The sequence below is a fragment of the Dioscorea cayenensis genome, chromosome 6, assembly GCF_009730915.1.
Source record: "Dioscorea cayenensis subsp. rotundata cultivar TDr96_F1 chromosome 6, TDr96_F1_v2_PseudoChromosome.rev07_lg8_w22 25.fasta, whole genome shotgun sequence".
In the NCBI taxonomy this organism is placed as follows: Eukaryota; Viridiplantae; Streptophyta; class Magnoliopsida; order Dioscoreales; family Dioscoreaceae; genus Dioscorea; species Dioscorea cayenensis.
In genome coordinates this window covers 11,950,165-11,967,470 of record NC_052476.1, presented here as the reverse complement: position 1 = coordinate 11,967,470, position 17,306 = coordinate 11,950,165, and the positions used below count along the sequence as shown (strand labels likewise).

The window sequence follows — 17,306 nt, the reverse complement described above, 5'->3', positions numbered from 1 at the left end:
TTTACGTACGTTTGAATGATTACCAGCATATGTAATTACTACTATATATGAATTATTTGTTTAGGGGTCAAGCTAATTTGGCATCGTTTTCCTATTTTTCATCTATATTGTTTTTGTTTCGCTTTTGTTTTGTTTTTTACTTTGTTTTCGTTTTGATTTTTCAATTTTACTGACGCAGTGTTGGATACACTAAGCACATAGTATATTTTAAAAAGTTTGCAAAACAAAAACACGCTTATTAAGTATAGTACGACTATGGCCAGCTTTTATTGTATTTTCTTTCAAATTCATATTTTTAAATGGAAACCTTTTATTTTTCATATTAGTGTATACATGATTGTATTATCAAATAAAAATTAATAACATAAATGGTATTGTATGGGTAAACAATATACTCCATATAATAATTGTGCCATTTGAAACAAGATATATAGGGTTTTGGCTTTATATATATATATATATATATATATATATATATATATATTCAAATTAAGATCCATCGGATATAAAGAGCGAGGAGAGTATGGAGACATAGTGCATACTCTTCAGACAATAGAGATATACGTACTCAAAATATAGATGTCTTATATATATTTATTTTATATGTTACGGTATAAAAATCAAGGGTCAAACATTAATTTTCACAAATACTTTCTAAAAATATAATTTTTTATACTTTATAAACTAATTTGTAAAATATGAAGCCCAAATAATAAATTTTTATAAATATTTTTCTTAAAAATATACTTTTTAAAATTATTAGTATTAATTTGTAAAAAAATTTGATATTTAAAAAAAATTAAAAATTAAAAGGAGAGGATTTCATGGTGGGAGGAAGAGTTTTGAAAATGTTTCCAAAAATGTTGAAAACATAAAAATGTTTCTTGTTTTTTTGGAAACATGAGGATTGTTGACAAAATTTTTGAAAACAAAAAACAAGATACCAAACATGTTTTCTTAATTTTGTTTCCAAAACATGAAATTGAAAACAAAAAATAGGAATTTGCAACAATGCGAAACAGCCCTTAGTTTTGTAATTACATAGTTCCTTCCAATCATGGGTTTTACATATGTGAATCATTGTGCTTTATGCTCGTGGATAGATTTGCAGAAATTCTCATCTGATAGTGAGCATTAAGGCACAAAGAATATTGATTGGGCAGTGGAAAGTTGGGGATTAAGCGACATCATTCTTATTGTTAAATGGATCTTATTGTTAAATGGGGATCACTTGGCCTTTATCTTACTTGAATGGAGACGATATGCTGTCCATCTATTTCTAATTAGGGTAACCATCCCTATTAAGATTGGAAATGACCTTCTATAAGAGCCCTCTTCAAAGCCCACGTTGTATTTATAAATTTTTTAACTATACATGGTGTCCTAAAAGCACTTTCAGGGTTTTCTTGAGTGTCACCACTTCATGTTTTTGGAGGTCCATGTTGTTTTATTGATGGACCCCTTCTATAAAGCATTTTTAGTAGTGCACAATGAAAATTATTGATTTTCATACAGGTATGCGTGTAGTTTCAAAAATTTACAGCTGACGGGTTGTGTATGTTAATAAAAACCTATTTAGACAGACATAGCCCAAACATACAGGATTTGTAGGGGTATATTTGTAAGTCAAATTTAATTGCCATATATGTAACTAAGCTATTTGAAAGGGGTAATGTTTAAAAACTTAATGTTTCACATCTTGAGATTTTTAGGGGGCATAAGAACAAGTATATTGGTTTATGGTGTTTGATATGCGATTGTATTTCTATGGGGGTATTTAACAAACGTTTGTTTAGAGACACATAGATGTGAACACATGATTTTTCTCAGTATAGTTGCAGTTGCAGTTAGAGCTATATTGTCAATCAAGCTACTAAATTTCATAATCTACAAAATAGTTGTGGTGATCCCCATGGAATGGAGAGTCGTCACTTTTGCGACCATTGACATTCCTAGGAATGGTGACAGAATGGGCTTTTTTCAATTGGTTACTACGTCTTACATGTGGGAACATGGATCATAAGTAGAATGGGCATTCTATTCTAGCTTATTCTTTTCTATCGATGCAACTCTTATGTTCTCAATGACCCTGGAGGTTAGCACCCAAGGAAACAAAGACATGGATCTGGCCTCAAGGACAGTCTTAAAATGACCGATGTACATGTAATAAAGGCTTATAAAATTTCTTGTTTTACGAGTTTCATGAGAAGTTATTTTGCTCCCATATTTAGTTAGATGATTGGAGCAAGTAATAGTCCCACTTAGTTAATTTTGTAAATATGAATATGAATATATAACCCTTGGTTTCTCATTCTTTTAGCTTAAGCTTTTGAGTTGAATCAAGCCCAAATAATATGCATGGTTTGCATCTAACATGATATTAGAGCACATTGGAGTAACAAATAGTCGCACTGCTGTTAGTTTGGTAAATATGATCATGAATATGTAAGCCTTGGTCTCTCATCTTTTGGGTTGAATTGTCTAGTTAATCTATTTGGTTTGCGTAGTTAATATGTTTGTATCTAACAAGTATGATTGGAGTGATGGATACTCAATAAGAGATCCAAGTTTTTGCCTAATCTCAGCTCCAAATTAACGGAGTTCATTGTACCCTGGCCTTCAAACTAGTAACATCACTCAATGATGACCTTGGGGTAGTAAATGTTTGAGGTAAAGAAATATTTCCCTAGTATGTGAGTTATAAATATTTGTGTTACTCTTCCTATAAAAATGTTGTCTCGGCCTTATATATTACTTCAATAGCTTAAATGGAGGGCATTGAACAACTTTGGATGCTTCTTTCATTTTTTTTTTATTTCTTTTACTAAATTGATGAACACTTGCATAAACTTTATTTTTATTTTCCTTTATTTTATTTATTTATTTATTTTTATTTGTGTGCATCTATCTGATTTCAAGTGAGTATGCAGGATTCAATTCAACTTTACGACAAGGAAATATCACTCATCATGAATATATTCAGGTCTTTTGCTGCAGATGTCATGCTTGCATGCTTCCGTCCATATGTTGATGTTTATCTGATATATATTCTTTTTTTATCATAGGTTGGGAAAGGCAGAGATGTCGGTCTGAATCAGATTGCTACTTTTGAGGGTAAAGTTGCTGGTGGGAATGGAGAACAAGTTTTGAGCAGAGATATATATCGGCTTGGACAGCTTTTTGACTTCTTTAGAATGTTGTCTTTCTACTTCACAACTGTTGGCTTCTATGTGTGTACAATGGTATGTATTTTCTTTCTTTACATATGTCTGTCAAATTAATATTTAGCTTCTAACCATTCTTCGAAATGCTTGGTACTGCAGATGACTGTTCTAACAGTGTACATATTCTTGTATGGAAGAGTGTATCTGGTATGTTCCTGGTGACAATTTTTTTTTTTTTTTTTGGGTGTGCATAACATTGTTATAATCAAACTCTTTCTGGTTTGCATGCTTACATGCATTGTCTGATGACTCACACTTCACATTCGTCTCTACCTATAGCAATTCTAAGCAATCTGAAATTTATCAGGCCCTCTCTGGACTTGATTCGGCAATTTCTCATGAAGCTAAGATTCTGGGCAACACTGCTCTTGATGCTGCTTTAAATGCTCAGTTCTTAGTCCAAATTGGTGTTTTTACAGCAGTGCCAATGATAATGGGCTTCATATTGGAATTAGGATTGCTGCAGGTTTGCCTTTTCTTTAATATTTCCTGTTGACCCTGTCAACTGCTATAGTTCATGGATATTTCTTCTACGGTTTCTTTTGTTTCCTTTTCATTTCGCCCTCATGTTGGCTGTAGGTTTGGGAAAATGATGGTAAATTTTAATGTTGCAAGTGGCAGACATTCCAAATTCTGGGAATCTGATTTTTGAATGTGCCTATAACTACTTGGGAATTTGTTTACACCCAACCCAAGCAAGTTTTTTTTTTTATGTTTTCATTTGAAAAATAGCACAATAATCGACAAGCTTGAGGGAAAATGTGAAGCCTGTTGTATCTTTTGAAATGAATACTGGAAAAGCTGTTTGGTCATTTTGAATCCATTCTTTTGTTTCATTTGTAAATTGTCACCTCATTAAACAATTTGGCACATTTGCTATCATTCGTATGAGAAGCGAAACTCTGATTTATTCTTAAAATTTTGTTGTAACCGGCAGATATTGTGACTTTTTTATACTGGTAAAAGTGCTTGCTGATGTTAGCCCCTTTGAAATCTCTGGCTACAAGTTGTTATCCGACTTGAATTTTGAACTTTAGAGAGTCAGGGTCAAGCCTAAATGCTGGTTCTTTTTTTGGCTCAACTTGCTATATGGTTCATATATAGATCTGTATTTTTTTTCCCCATTATTATCTATCCTCTGACAGTGAGAAGTTCAAAAGATAATCTGAATACTTTTAATCTTAAGTATAGGGCTTGAATTTGGTTTGGACTCGGACATTTGTTGTTAAAGAAAAGGAATGAAAATAACCTCTTGGATTTAGAAATGAAGTAAGGCTCAAAGAGTTGTCTGGCTATTTCTCTACTTATCAAATCTATGGTGGATGAAAAAAAGTTTGGGTTGCTTTGTGTCAACTGATTATTGTGGCATGGTGGTATAATTTCAATTTATTGGAGCTTTTAGTCTTGTAAATTCTTCCCAGTTTGATATGTTTGTTAGTCTATAATGGTAGTTCATGATTGGAAATGATTACAAGCTATATCCTGAATGCACAGAATGTGTCAGTTTGTCTCTTGCTAGAAAGGGTAAAATAGTATTGAATAAATCTTACCACATTGAGCTGGCGTTGGAATCTTGTCAGGGTTCAATTAACCAATGCAACACGTCTTAAGTTTACTGTAGCAGTTCCTTTAGCGGCTACACTTACATATTTTATGATAAAATATCCATTAATCAGATGGAAAACTTGTTTTTGTTTACTCACTTAGCTTTTTTTTCATTTGAATAATTGCATTTTATATTTACTATTTGTGCAGGCCATTTTTAGTTTCGTAAGCATGCAGCTCCAATTGTGTGCTGTATTCTTCACGTTTTCTCTTGGAACCAGGACACACTATTTTGGCCGCACAATTCTTCATGGCGGGGCAAAGGTATGCCTTTTAATATGATCAAAATTTTGAGAGTAGTACTTATTTAACTGAGTCTAGCACTACTGATCTGCTTTGGTCCATAATCAGTATCGACCAACGGGAAGAGGCTTTGTTGTCAGTCACATCAAGTTTGCTGAAAATTATAGGCTTTATTCTCGGAGCCATTTTGTGAAAGCGTAAGTAATATTTCTGCTGGATTTGTTTTCTATATTTGCTTTAACATTGGGTGTGCTGCCAGCAATTGTAAAGCGCATTTCTTTATTTTCAGGCTTGAAGTTGCACTTCTTCTCATTGTCTACATAGCTTACGGATATACTGAGGGTGGTGCATCATCTTTTATCCTCCTCACTGTCAGCAGTTGGTTTCTTGTCATATCATGGCTCTTTGCTCCTTATATTTTCAATCCTTCTGGGTTTGAGTGGCAGAAGTACGGTTGGATGCTATCACCCCCGCTTTTCTGTTTTCTTAATATTATAGTTTGTTATAAGAACATTTTATTTTCAAGTTTATCATTCATTCTTGTTCAGTTTAACAAAACAGTTTTTTTTTTTTTTAAATATTGATTTCCTAATGTGATGTTTATTCATGGCGTGTGCAACACATTCATAGGACTGTGGAGGACTTTGATGATTGGACTGCTTGGCTTCTTTATAAAGGTGGAGTTGGGGTCAAGGGTGACCATAGTTGGGAGTCCTGGTGGGATGAAGAGCAGGTTTGTTGTCTCTTCATATTTATCTAAAGTTGCTTATGCAGTATACAGTTTCGAATCTAAAATCCTTGTCATTTGTGCGTAGTCTGTTTTTGCTCAGTTTCTCATGTCCTGTTTCTGGGTCGCTTTGAGAGACTAGTTTACATTTCCGAGGCTTTGATTTGTTTTTTGTGTTTCTTGTGCCTATGTTTATCACATTGTTGAGCTAAACATATTTCATTGTTATATTTTGATAAAACTGTGAAAGAAAATGAAGATGAGAGGGAGATTGAAGAATAACTTGTATTATTTGTATAAACTGTTCAAAGAGCCATCCTTTTATAGGTAAAGGAGGCAAGCACACAAGGTAATAATTACATAAGACAGGTGGATATATAATTGATGCTAATTTAATCCTCAATCTGTCTATCAATCAGTTTAATAAGGCAGGTTTGTGAAGATTTGCTAAATATTCTATCATTTGAGCACCTAAAATACTGCCTAAGATTCTGTAACATATTTCAACATTAAATTAGATTATGTATGTTCAATGGTTCATCAAAATCTTTCAAGTACTATCTGCTGATATCTTGTAATTAGAATGAACTGTCTTTCCCTTTCAGATTTAAGTTCTTTTTTATTTTTTTGTAAAAAATAAAAAAGCTATTTGTTGTTGGATCCAAAGTGTTGTTTTCGGAAGGCTGGAAGCTGTTATGTCAAAGCTGGTTTAACATTTTGAGGAATGTCCTTGTTTTAGTGAATACTGTTTGCTCCCCAAAAAGCCACTTTCGGAAAGATACAGGACAGAAATAAATTATTTATTGGGAACTCTTGTATTCTCGAAATCTCGAGCACCCTCTTCTACCCATAAATCCTGCAGTTAATGTTAGATTTTGTTAAACATAGTGAGTTATTATGTTTTATTAGCAAGAATATATAACAAGAATATGAAGTATGCAATGCAATGCTGTTTTATAGTCAAGAAAATAGTTATATACTACTCCCTCAGTGAATTCCTTTGTATACATCTTTTACTGCATTTATAGTCATAATTATGGTATGAATAATGGAGTGAGCAATGATGAGTGATGAGATGAGCTTAATTGATTGATGTGTGTGAATTGTAGTTAGTGCATATGCTTGAGGAAATAGTAGAAGGCTTGCAGGAACCTGGATTTTGAGATGGTGATATTAAATGACATCATGTTGCATGATGCACTTATCCTCAGTTATTGATCATCAGCAGGGAGATCCATTATAGATCTTAAATATATGGAGAATGCGGAATGATCATTATCCTATTTTTGTTTTTTAATGACGTGAATTACATTTGTTGTAGATCTAGTAGTTGGCTAGTACAATTGCTGATATAGTTTAATTTTATTTACCAAAAGTTATCAATTTTTTATGACATTATTCTATTTCATTGAGTAATAATAATATTTTTAACTTTCCTGAAAGCTCATAAAGAATAAATTTTGGTCTTCTCAAAGAACAAAAAAATGGTGCTCAAGTTCTACTATGCCGGATGAAGTCTTCTAATTGTTAAAGAAAATACCAAAGCCTCTTGTCTTAATCAGCAATGTTGTGGAGCTGTGGCTGAAGTCTGCTTGGGATATCTAGCTAATGGTCCAGTGTCCAGGCAGAATTTCCCTTTTAATAAATAGTTTACAACATCACGCAATCAGGAACCTACTGAAATGCACTAATTTTTCATAGTTCAGAAGATTTTTAAAAGCTGCACTTCTTACCTGTGATGGCTAGTTTGGTCTAAGATCTTTTCTCCTGCACCTTTCTCGCTTACTTTTATGGTAGTAATCTGCGGTGCACATCCAATGTGTATTTTTACTCTATTGCAAAAATAGATGTGAACCTGTTTTTATCTGGTTGGATGCAGATGGTTTGCTATGTCTGAACTTCATCTGTTGACTTGGCGTCATATTTGTTTCTGGCAAATGCTTCTTTCTGCAATTTTTTGGGCATTTGTATGATGTGAAATTTTGTGTGCAATATTTTTCTCCTGTATGGTGAAATAATGCAGAGACTTCTCTCTGAAAACATGAAAGCCTAATTTTAGAGCAACTTGTGCCTGTGTTTCTAAAGCTACTTATTTCTTTGTTGTTTGTATTCATGATTCTGTTTTTACCTTGTCTGAAGACAATCCACTGTACTGCAGAGTCACATCCGCACAGTAAGGGGACGCATTTTGGAAACAATTTTGAGCCTGAGATTTTTAATATTTCAGTATGGCATTGTCTACAAGTTCAATCTTACTGGTGATGATACATCGCTAGCAGTAAGTCATCCTTTTAGACTGTAACTAAAGCTGCATGTTCTTGTTGCGGCCCTATCTTTTAATGCAAATTCTGAATTGTTTGCACTACTTTTAGAATGTATATACTCTTCCAATTGATTAAAAAAAAAAAAGATTCTGTGATGCTAAAGAGAATGTTAGCATGGTGTGTGTTCAGTAGAATAGTAAATAAAACATATCGTGTGTATATATCAGCTAATCGAACAAAATTATTCCTAGAAATCAATTTGATGAACACAATCAGTTAACAGTTAGTTTAGGGTTTAGTCAATAAAATTTATATGTTGATAAAAACTAACAGTTTCTTTTACCCTGCAGATATATGGATATTCATGGGTTGTGCTCGCTATCATTGTCTTTATATTTAAGGTTGGTCATTCTTGTTATTTGATCTCCATAAAAATGGTTCATTCTGTGAGAACATAATTTGTTTTCCTGTGCACTTATAATTTATTATTATGCAGATCTTCACCTTTAGGCCCGGAAAATCAACGAACATTGAGCTTTTTCTGAGGTTTAGCCAGGGCGTCATAGCTATAGGAGTCATTGTGGCCATTGTCCTATTCGTCGCTCTCACAAAGCTGTCTATTCCTGACCTATTCGCAAGCTTGCTGGCCTTCTTACCAACTGGCTGGCTCATTTTATCAGTAAGTTTTCCCAATTAAATCCCCTTTTACTGGCTTCCTGGGTACATTTTAATATTCTTTCTGAAGAGATAGAGCACATCTAATGCACTAGATGTTGAAAGATAATGATAAACATCCAAGCTTTATGCTATGGTACCATGTAACTGAACTGTGTCAGAAACGCACTGCCTTGCTCAATCCATCTGCATTTCCTCCCCATGCTCCATCTTGTCTTTACAAAATTAAAGCCCTAGAATCTTCAGTTCCACCTCCATTTCATTCCAGTGTCTGGCCAAGAGATCTTTATTGGGACGCTAGCACCCCTCCAGCTTCATTTCTAGATTTCTTGGCCTTTCATATGTCAAGGAGTAATTTTTGAGGATTCAAGTTCATATTTTCATAATGATATGTTATTTTTTTTTTCATGAATATATAAACTTACATGAAAACCTGTTTATGACTAGTATGATTTGCATTTTGCTTTTAAATTGCCAAGTTGAAGGACACAATCGCCATGCTTACTGAAATAAAACAAAAAGGGTGACTATGCGGTGGCCTCTATTTGTTAGAGCTCAATTTATGCTCTTAAAACTATTCCTGATGATGTAAGAATGCTTGCTATTATGCTAGTTAGCCCAAATGATGTATAGGATCAAACAGACCTATTCCAAATGATTAAACATCAAAATTGAAGAATAAAGAGCATTATAATTTACAAATTCGTTCAAACGAAAGAATAAGAAACTTCTGGCCTAAATGATAAATCTATTATATAGCCTTGGGTCCTGATGTGTTCCTCAAGGGTTTACTAATAGTTTGCATTTGTAGATGATCTAGGACACAAATTACTATTGCTTTGGGACATGTTGGTATAAATTGACTTGAAAGTTACTGTCACATTTCTTAATACAATCTATCTTCCCTTCAACCATTGCATCGTCAAGCCATTGTGAATATATAACACTTGTTTCACAGCTGACATATTCATGTTATGACCATGAACAGCTTGCCATCACATGGAAAAGATTGGTGAAAAGTTTAGGATTATGGGAATCAGTGCGTGAGATTGCACGCATGTATGATGCCGGGATGGGCATGCTTATTTTCGCTCCCATCGCATTCTTGTCTTGGTTCCCATTCATCTCCACCTTCCAATCTCGTCTTCTGTTTAATCAAGCCTTCAGCCGTGGGTTGGAGATATCCCTCATTCTTGCAGGCAACAAGGCAAATGTTCAGAGCTGAAGAATTTCAGTTGCAAATTGTGTGTATCACCACCATATGTACATGAAAGTTTTGTATGTCATATCTAGCCATTTGAACTTGCAGATTTTTATCATTCTATTTATCTTGTCTTCCCAGGTGTTCTTATCTTTCTCTTGTGTGCCCTGATACTAGCCTTTACTAGTGGATGTTGTTTCTGGGGAGGGCATGATGTTTTATGACTGTTGCTCCATTAATTCAAGCTTCTCGTGTATATAAAAATGTATCCCTTTTTTTTATCTTATATTTTTTGGTTCCTTTCTTTTTCCTTGTTAATGTGACAGTTTGCTCTAAATGATGTGCGGTCCGGTTGTCTGTGATTTTCTCTGCTTTTCCTTGTGAATGTGACATTTTGCACCAGACAGTGCATTAGTTCCTTTTTGTAGTTGTTATTATTATTGTTGTTATTATTATTATTATTATTATTATTTGGGTTTCCTTGTAAATGAGCCATCTTGCTTAAACAGAGCGAATTACAAATTATTGTGGTTTTATTTCTATTTTTTAAATCAATTTATTTAAGGATTATAACCCATCGGTTTCTTAGGAGCTGTAAGCTTTAAACCGGGTTAATTTTTGTATTGGTCACTGAACTTTTCTCTTTTTTCAGTTTGGTCATCGTACTTTAATTTGTTCCAAATCAATCATCCAACTTTAATTTCATTTCACCGGTCAGTCACCCAGAGAATTCCGATCCCCAATTGCTGATGTGGCCACCGGAGCATCCTAGTCATCCTCACCGGGCCATGTTATATGTCTCAAGTGGCAAGCTGACTCAACTAACTAAACCCAGTCAGCAAGAAGATGCCACATTGGCATCTTCTTCTCTAGTCTTAGTCCTGGTTCAGTGGAGAGCCAAAGAACTCTCCAGAGATATTCTTCTTCTTCTTCTTCTTCGTTTCCACCGGACGACCTAGTTCAATCATCGGCGAGGGAGGGGGCAAGCAACCCGTCTTTGGAGCGTTGAGATGTCCGTGAATTGGGAGATACGACAGGATGGGGAAGAGGCACCAGAGTACTGTAAGTACATGCTTGAAAACCCTAGCCATGTACTTAGCTTCCTGCATTGTTTGTGGCTATACATTGCAAATGTGGGGTTAATTAAAGTTAGGGTTTGAATCTCTAATTAGGGTTCAAACTTTTTTGAGGGGTTTTTCACCAAAAGCATTGTACCTTGTTGTTCTGTTTTTGTTTCATGAAAGTAATGTTTTGTTTTGTACAATAGTTAAAGAAGTTGTCTTTCTCCTTGTGGTCCCATTGCAAGTATGTGGAATGTAAATTATATTTGATGCAATGAAGTTTTGCAAGTTAATTTAAGCAATTGTCTCTTTTTTTTGTGTTTAAAGCTTCTATCTATAGATTACAACATGTAATGGCAGCCTTTCTTTTGGTCAGGTTTGCTAAATTTAAACTTTGTTTGTACCCCACTATAACCTTTAATCAGCATGACCCATATTTGAGAAGTCTGTCAGTATCTAGTTCTTTGTCTTTTTGGACCCCACTATAAGCTTTAATGAAGCTCTCTGCATGTTAATTGATTGCTTTGGTTACGTGTGATCAATAAAACAAACACTGGACATATTAGACATATATATATTTGTTGGTTGTAGGTGGCTGGGTCTAGCTGACATTTGTGAACAACCATGAGTTTTGTATGATTGTGTTTTAAAATCATATCTTTGGTATGACCACAACTTATATATGATTGTTAACAATATATATAAATATGGATCATATATATATAAGTGATGAGCAGTACAATTACATCTTTGTTAAGTCTTTGTAATGACATATATATATACATATATATATATATATAGACTCATATATATATATATATATATATATATATATATATATACCTGTGAATACAGTTAAACCTTTGATATGATTGGTTTATAGTGGTCTATATGGGGTCCCCACAGTTATACCACTTTGTTTTATGCTTCCAAGTTATGGAATAGCAAAGTATTGGTTGTTTTAGATTTTTTATGGTACATGTGGTCCATATGTTGTTCGCAGATATGATGTTAATTATAGTGGTCCATATGGGGTCCCCACAATGATGTTTGGGTTTTTTTCCTGTAAAAAAACCCAAAGTAGTTATTTAAATTGAGGTATGATGACAAAAATGAGAATTAGACAAAGTTCAATGACTTAGTTTTCTCATCCCAGTTTGTTAGAACTGAATGGCATCATTTCATTCTCATCCTCTTAATTTTTTGTTTTTTATGGATAGGTTTGTTTGCCTAATGTTTAGTCCTAGTATTGGTACTAGTAATAGGTTTGTATGGTTGGTTGATCTACTTGAGTAAAATTTGCTACCCTGTCCTGTGGCTCAAAGTAATTTACTTGGGATAACTTGTTGTTATATAGCATAGTTATAATTTTATATATATGTTTGATTGTTATGAATGTAACTGAACTGCTTTTGTATGAGTTTTTTTTTTCTTTGATATCTCTAATCCATGTTTATGATATTTGAATTGCATCAGCTATATGCTCTTTTAATATGCAGAAAAGGTAGAGTTTTTGTTATCCATATTTATGATCCATGTTATATGTTATTTTAAGATGCATAATTGATAGAGTTTTTCTGATCCATGTTTATGATCCATTTATATGCACTTTTAAGATTCATAATTGATATTTGAATTGATATTTATCACAAAGTATTTCAGCTATATGTTTATTTAGGATGCAGAATTGATAGCTGAATGACATTAGCTATATATTCTTTATGATTTATGTTGATATCTCTGATCCATGTTTATGATATTAGAAAACATAATTTATAGAGTTTTTTAATTGACAAAGTTTAATTTTATTTTCATGTTAGTGCCAGATGCAAAATTGTTTACTATTAAGATGCACTACAGTGTTGCGAGGGTGCAAAAATTTGCAGGTTACATTGACTTCTGTTGTGCAGACCAGATTTCAAAATTGGAGCGGTTATCTATGGCAAAGGATCTTAATTTAGATGTCGATGGAAGTAACATCTGGTGGCTAGGTAACAATAGTAGGCAGAATGAGCTAAGGGAGATCAAATCTGACACAGATGCTCTACAAATGGCAATGACAGTCAATACATCTAACAAGCAGCACAAACCATAGGACAGGGTAGCAAATTTTACTCAAGTAGATCAACCAACCACAATCCCTACAAGCAGCACAAACCAATTCTCAGCTGTTAACAAGCAGCAGGTTCAAGAAAAAGACAAAGATAAAAGACAAACAAACAAATTAGGAGGTTATCCAGCAAGAAAGAGGAAGACTTGGGTCCCTCCAGGAAGTTCATTTTCTAGAGGTCCTGCTGCATGAGTTGATCTTTTTTCCTAGGGTTTTTTTTTTGTATTGGTTGCATGGTTACTGACATATATATTTTGTAACTGTACTTTGTTATTTTGTAACTGTACTTTCCATGTAACTGAAGAATGTTGTTATAATATCTGGAATTGCTTTCTCCAGGAATGTTTTTATGTTTCTGGTTGTCATGGTTTTTGTAATTGGAGTTGCTTGTTATAGTTTCTCCGAGAATGGTAAATTACTATTTGTCAAAATGATCCTCTGTTTGTCAGTGAGAAGCATGTGTATTCCAGCATAATTTGTATTGGTATAATGCTATCTATTCAATGTAATCAGTTCAATGTTTGTCAGTTCAATGTTCAATGTTTTTATAGTTTGGTATGTCTTGTTATTGTATTCCAGCATATCAGTTTGGTCAATGTTTGCAGGCAAAGAAACTAAAAATGCTTACCTCCATTTACAGCTTGGTCTTGATTGTTAATTTCTTTGGATAAGCACACCAGCAGGTTCCAGGTTTAGCTTAATTGCATTGAAAATCATAATTGTATTTGTTTAATTAATTAGTTTGTAATAAGTGTTGTTCAATTAATTTGTTTGCAGACATGGTTGTCAATTTTAGGACACACCCTATAACTCCATTCTCATGCTTAACTTAGTTACATATTATTTAAAACAGAAACAAAATTACTTTACATTAATTACTTTGCATTCAGGGACTAATTGACTGGAGCCAGAAACAAAAAAAATCTATTCAAACATCAATTTCTTCCAATTGATCACATCTTTTACAACTTCATTCCATTCCCAGGTTTAACTTAGTTACATATTAATCAAAATAGAAACAACATTAGTTTACATTAATTTCTTTGCATTCAGGGATTAATTAACTGGAGGCAGAAGCAAAAAAATCTATTCAAACATCAATTTCTTCCAATTGATCACATCTTCTACAATTGCATTTCATTCCTTTGTTTAACTTATTTACATTATAAATCCCAACCATAAATAAATTGCAAAAAAGCCCAAAATTAAATTTTAGTGACCTTCATCCTTATAGCAACCTTAAATCAATTGAAAAATCTTCACTGACTAGTGAATCCTCCTTTGTGAGAAGATTCGAACTTCAGGCTGGCTTCTCCTTAACCATCTCACCCCCCATTGTAAATGCCTAGGTCTTTCTTCTTTTCTAATGAATAACAATGGCAACAAAGCTCCAAAGACGGGTTGCTTGCCCCATCCCTCGCCGATGATTGAACTGGGTCGTCCGATGGAAACGAAGAAGAAGAAGAAGAAGAAGAAGAATATCTCTGGAGAGTTCTTTGGCTCTCCACTGAACCAGGACTAAGACTAGAGAAGAAGATGCCAATGTGGCATCTTCTTGCTGACTGGGTTTAGTTAGTTGAGTCAGCTTGCCACTTGAGACATATAACATGGCCCGGTGAGGATGACTAGGATGCTCCGGTGGCCACATCAGCAATTGGGGATCGGAATTCTCTGGGTGACCGGCCGGTGAAATGAAATTAAAGTTGGATGATTGATTTGGAACAAATTAAAGTACGATGACCAAACTGAAAAAAGAGAAAAGTTCAGTGACCAATACAAAAATTAACCCCTTTAAACCAAAGGAATTTTTCAATCATAGATACTCCATGTTGAGATCAAAGGTTGAGAGAGTGTTTCCTGTACTAAAGGATTGATGCAAGATTCTAACCTCGCACCTCTTTTCTCATTCAAGATTTAAGCAAGGATAGTGTGTGTTTGTTGCATTGTCCATAACTATATATCTAGTGTTGACCTGATGGATAAGATATTGAATGAAGCACACAACATAAGGTTGCGTAGTTGCAACGGGAACAACACCAAGAAAATAAACAATGGACAGAGCTAAGGGCTAGAATAGCGAATGATATGTGGGTTTGTTATAGTGGTTTCGTGTGACTGTCGCATGAGATGCTTTTTTACTTGTGATATGTGATGGCTATGTTGTTTATGTTTGTTTACATATTTTTTTTATTTAATATTTGAACCTGCTGCTTTATAATTTAAATTTGACATCCTTTGAATTGCATGGTTTGTTCTTTCATTGGAATTCTAAGCAAAATGGAGGGTCATGATTGCATGAATGATGTTGCTTGTTCAAAACTTACCGGCAACAAGTGTGGCTTCCCAAACAAGGGATGGAAGTTGGAATATGACAATTTACTTATTTCATTACTTGTTGACCAAGCCTGAAAGCTTTAAAATGTGACAAGTCCTTCAAATGAGCTGCATTTGCTTTCGCCCTAATGATTATTAATGCAATGAAAACAACCATTCTTGATCCAATTGTAGCACTGATGTACATTGAGGTAATATGTAATTTTTCATTAATTGATTCACATAAGGGACATGTGATATTGTTTAATTTTTGTTGAGTAGCGGGCTCACCTAACTACAAGGGCTTTAAGATAATATGTGGGAAAGATAGTGTGATGGGGTCCTATGCGACTTCTATATTCTCATAATTCAGGTAGAGATCGGAAAACAAGGATAACAATAACAATGAGAATATTGAATCAACCCAAGCCGTGAATGTTAGTGATGATGATGGTGACACCAATCCTACCCCTCCAATTGTTAGTAGTCTAGCAACATCATCAACGCAAAGGTCCCAACAGTCGAGCAAAGTGTCTAAAACCTTCTCGATGAAGGGTGATCTCATAATCGTTGTCAAATGGCGGCTGCAATTTAAAAATAGAACACATTGGACAAAGACCTTGCATCCCAAGGTGATGGAAGTGGAACGATTCAATAAGACAAAGTTGTTTAAGTGTTTGATTATCTGCAATTGTGTGAGAGTGAAGCCTAGGCTTCATCTTGAAAGAAATGGACCTGATGTCTTTTGGATTTGGAAGTTCCTTTCCCGAATGGAGTGAACTACTGAGGATGTTGGGCTTACTTCTGGAAAACTGGTGGTGATGCTAAATTATTGTTGCTATTAGTACTATTATGCTTTTCTTTCATGTTCTGCATCATGCATTCTTCAATGTCAACATCTCCATAGTGCTATGTTGAATATTTTTGTGGGCTTGTATGACACTCTATCTACATCTAAATTATGTTGCATTTGCATTTTCCAACATGTTGCATCTTTAAACTTGCTATCATATTTAGGGTGTATATGGTATTAGCTACTTTCTAGTGTATTACTTGATTTGTGGTTATGTGCATCGTTAATTGATATGCTTCTCAAATGGTTTCCAGGTTACTGTTAAGTGGGATAGAATGACAATGATGAGTACAAGAAATATGTGACAAATAAGCACTGAGGCATGGTCCAATGGTTATCACATATTTTGTATTTAGAGGAGACTCGAGTTTGATAAAGGTTGATAAAAAATGGGATGATTTCATTAAAGGGATGAGCCTATAAATAGATACAACTTGTATAGATACAAGGATAGGTAGTATGTATAAACATAGCATGTACAAAGTGTATGTATACATATATACTACTATTTTAACATGCTCTCTCAAACTCACGGTAGGTCATAAATCGAGAGTTTGCTAACTAGCAACTGAAATCAAGAAACAGTATAGGCCTTGGTGAAAAAATTAGCAAGCTATTGAGCGGAGGCAACATATGGAAGAATAATATTACCAGCTAGGTAATGGTGACGAACAAAGTGAAGAACGACCTCAAGATGCTTCGTGCACTCATGAAACACATGATTAGCAGTAATTTTGATGGCACTTTGGTTATCACAATAAAGACGAGTGGAAGTAGATATGGAGACACCAAAGTCCATCAAAATTTGACGCAACCAAAGAATCTACTTAGCAGTGGAGGACATAACACCATACTTTGCCTAGGCTGTGGAAAGAACAACAGTAGATTGTTTCTTGCTTTTCCTAGAGATAAGAGAATCTACAAGGAAAATTCAGAAACCAGTGGTAGGTTTTCTATTAGTAGAATCACCTGCCCAATCAGCATCACAGTAGAAGCGTAGCTCAAACGAAGACGTGGCCAAGAAAAATAG

At 34.3% G+C, this 17,306-nt stretch overlaps 1 protein-coding gene across 1 annotated transcript; it reads left to right on the top strand.

Annotated features, from left to right (window-relative positions):
- The first annotated feature begins 2,899 nt into the window (after positions 1–2,899).
- Positions 2,900–10,238, top strand: LOC120263911 (callose synthase 10-like). Its single transcript, XM_039271888.1, has 12 exons — positions 2,900–2,983; positions 3,066–3,242; positions 3,324–3,371; positions 3,532–3,690; positions 4,980–5,093; positions 5,181–5,269; positions 5,362–5,520; positions 5,703–5,805; positions 7,958–8,077; positions 8,414–8,464; positions 8,560–8,742; positions 9,727–10,238. Exons 2-12 carry the CDS (start codon positions 3,195–3,197, stop codon positions 9,961–9,963), a joined length of 1,311 nt encoding a protein of 436 aa, XP_039127822.1. The 5' UTR covers positions 2,900–2,983; positions 3,066–3,194; the 3' UTR covers positions 9,964–10,238.
- The last annotated feature ends 7,068 nt before the right edge of the window (positions 10,239–17,306 follow it).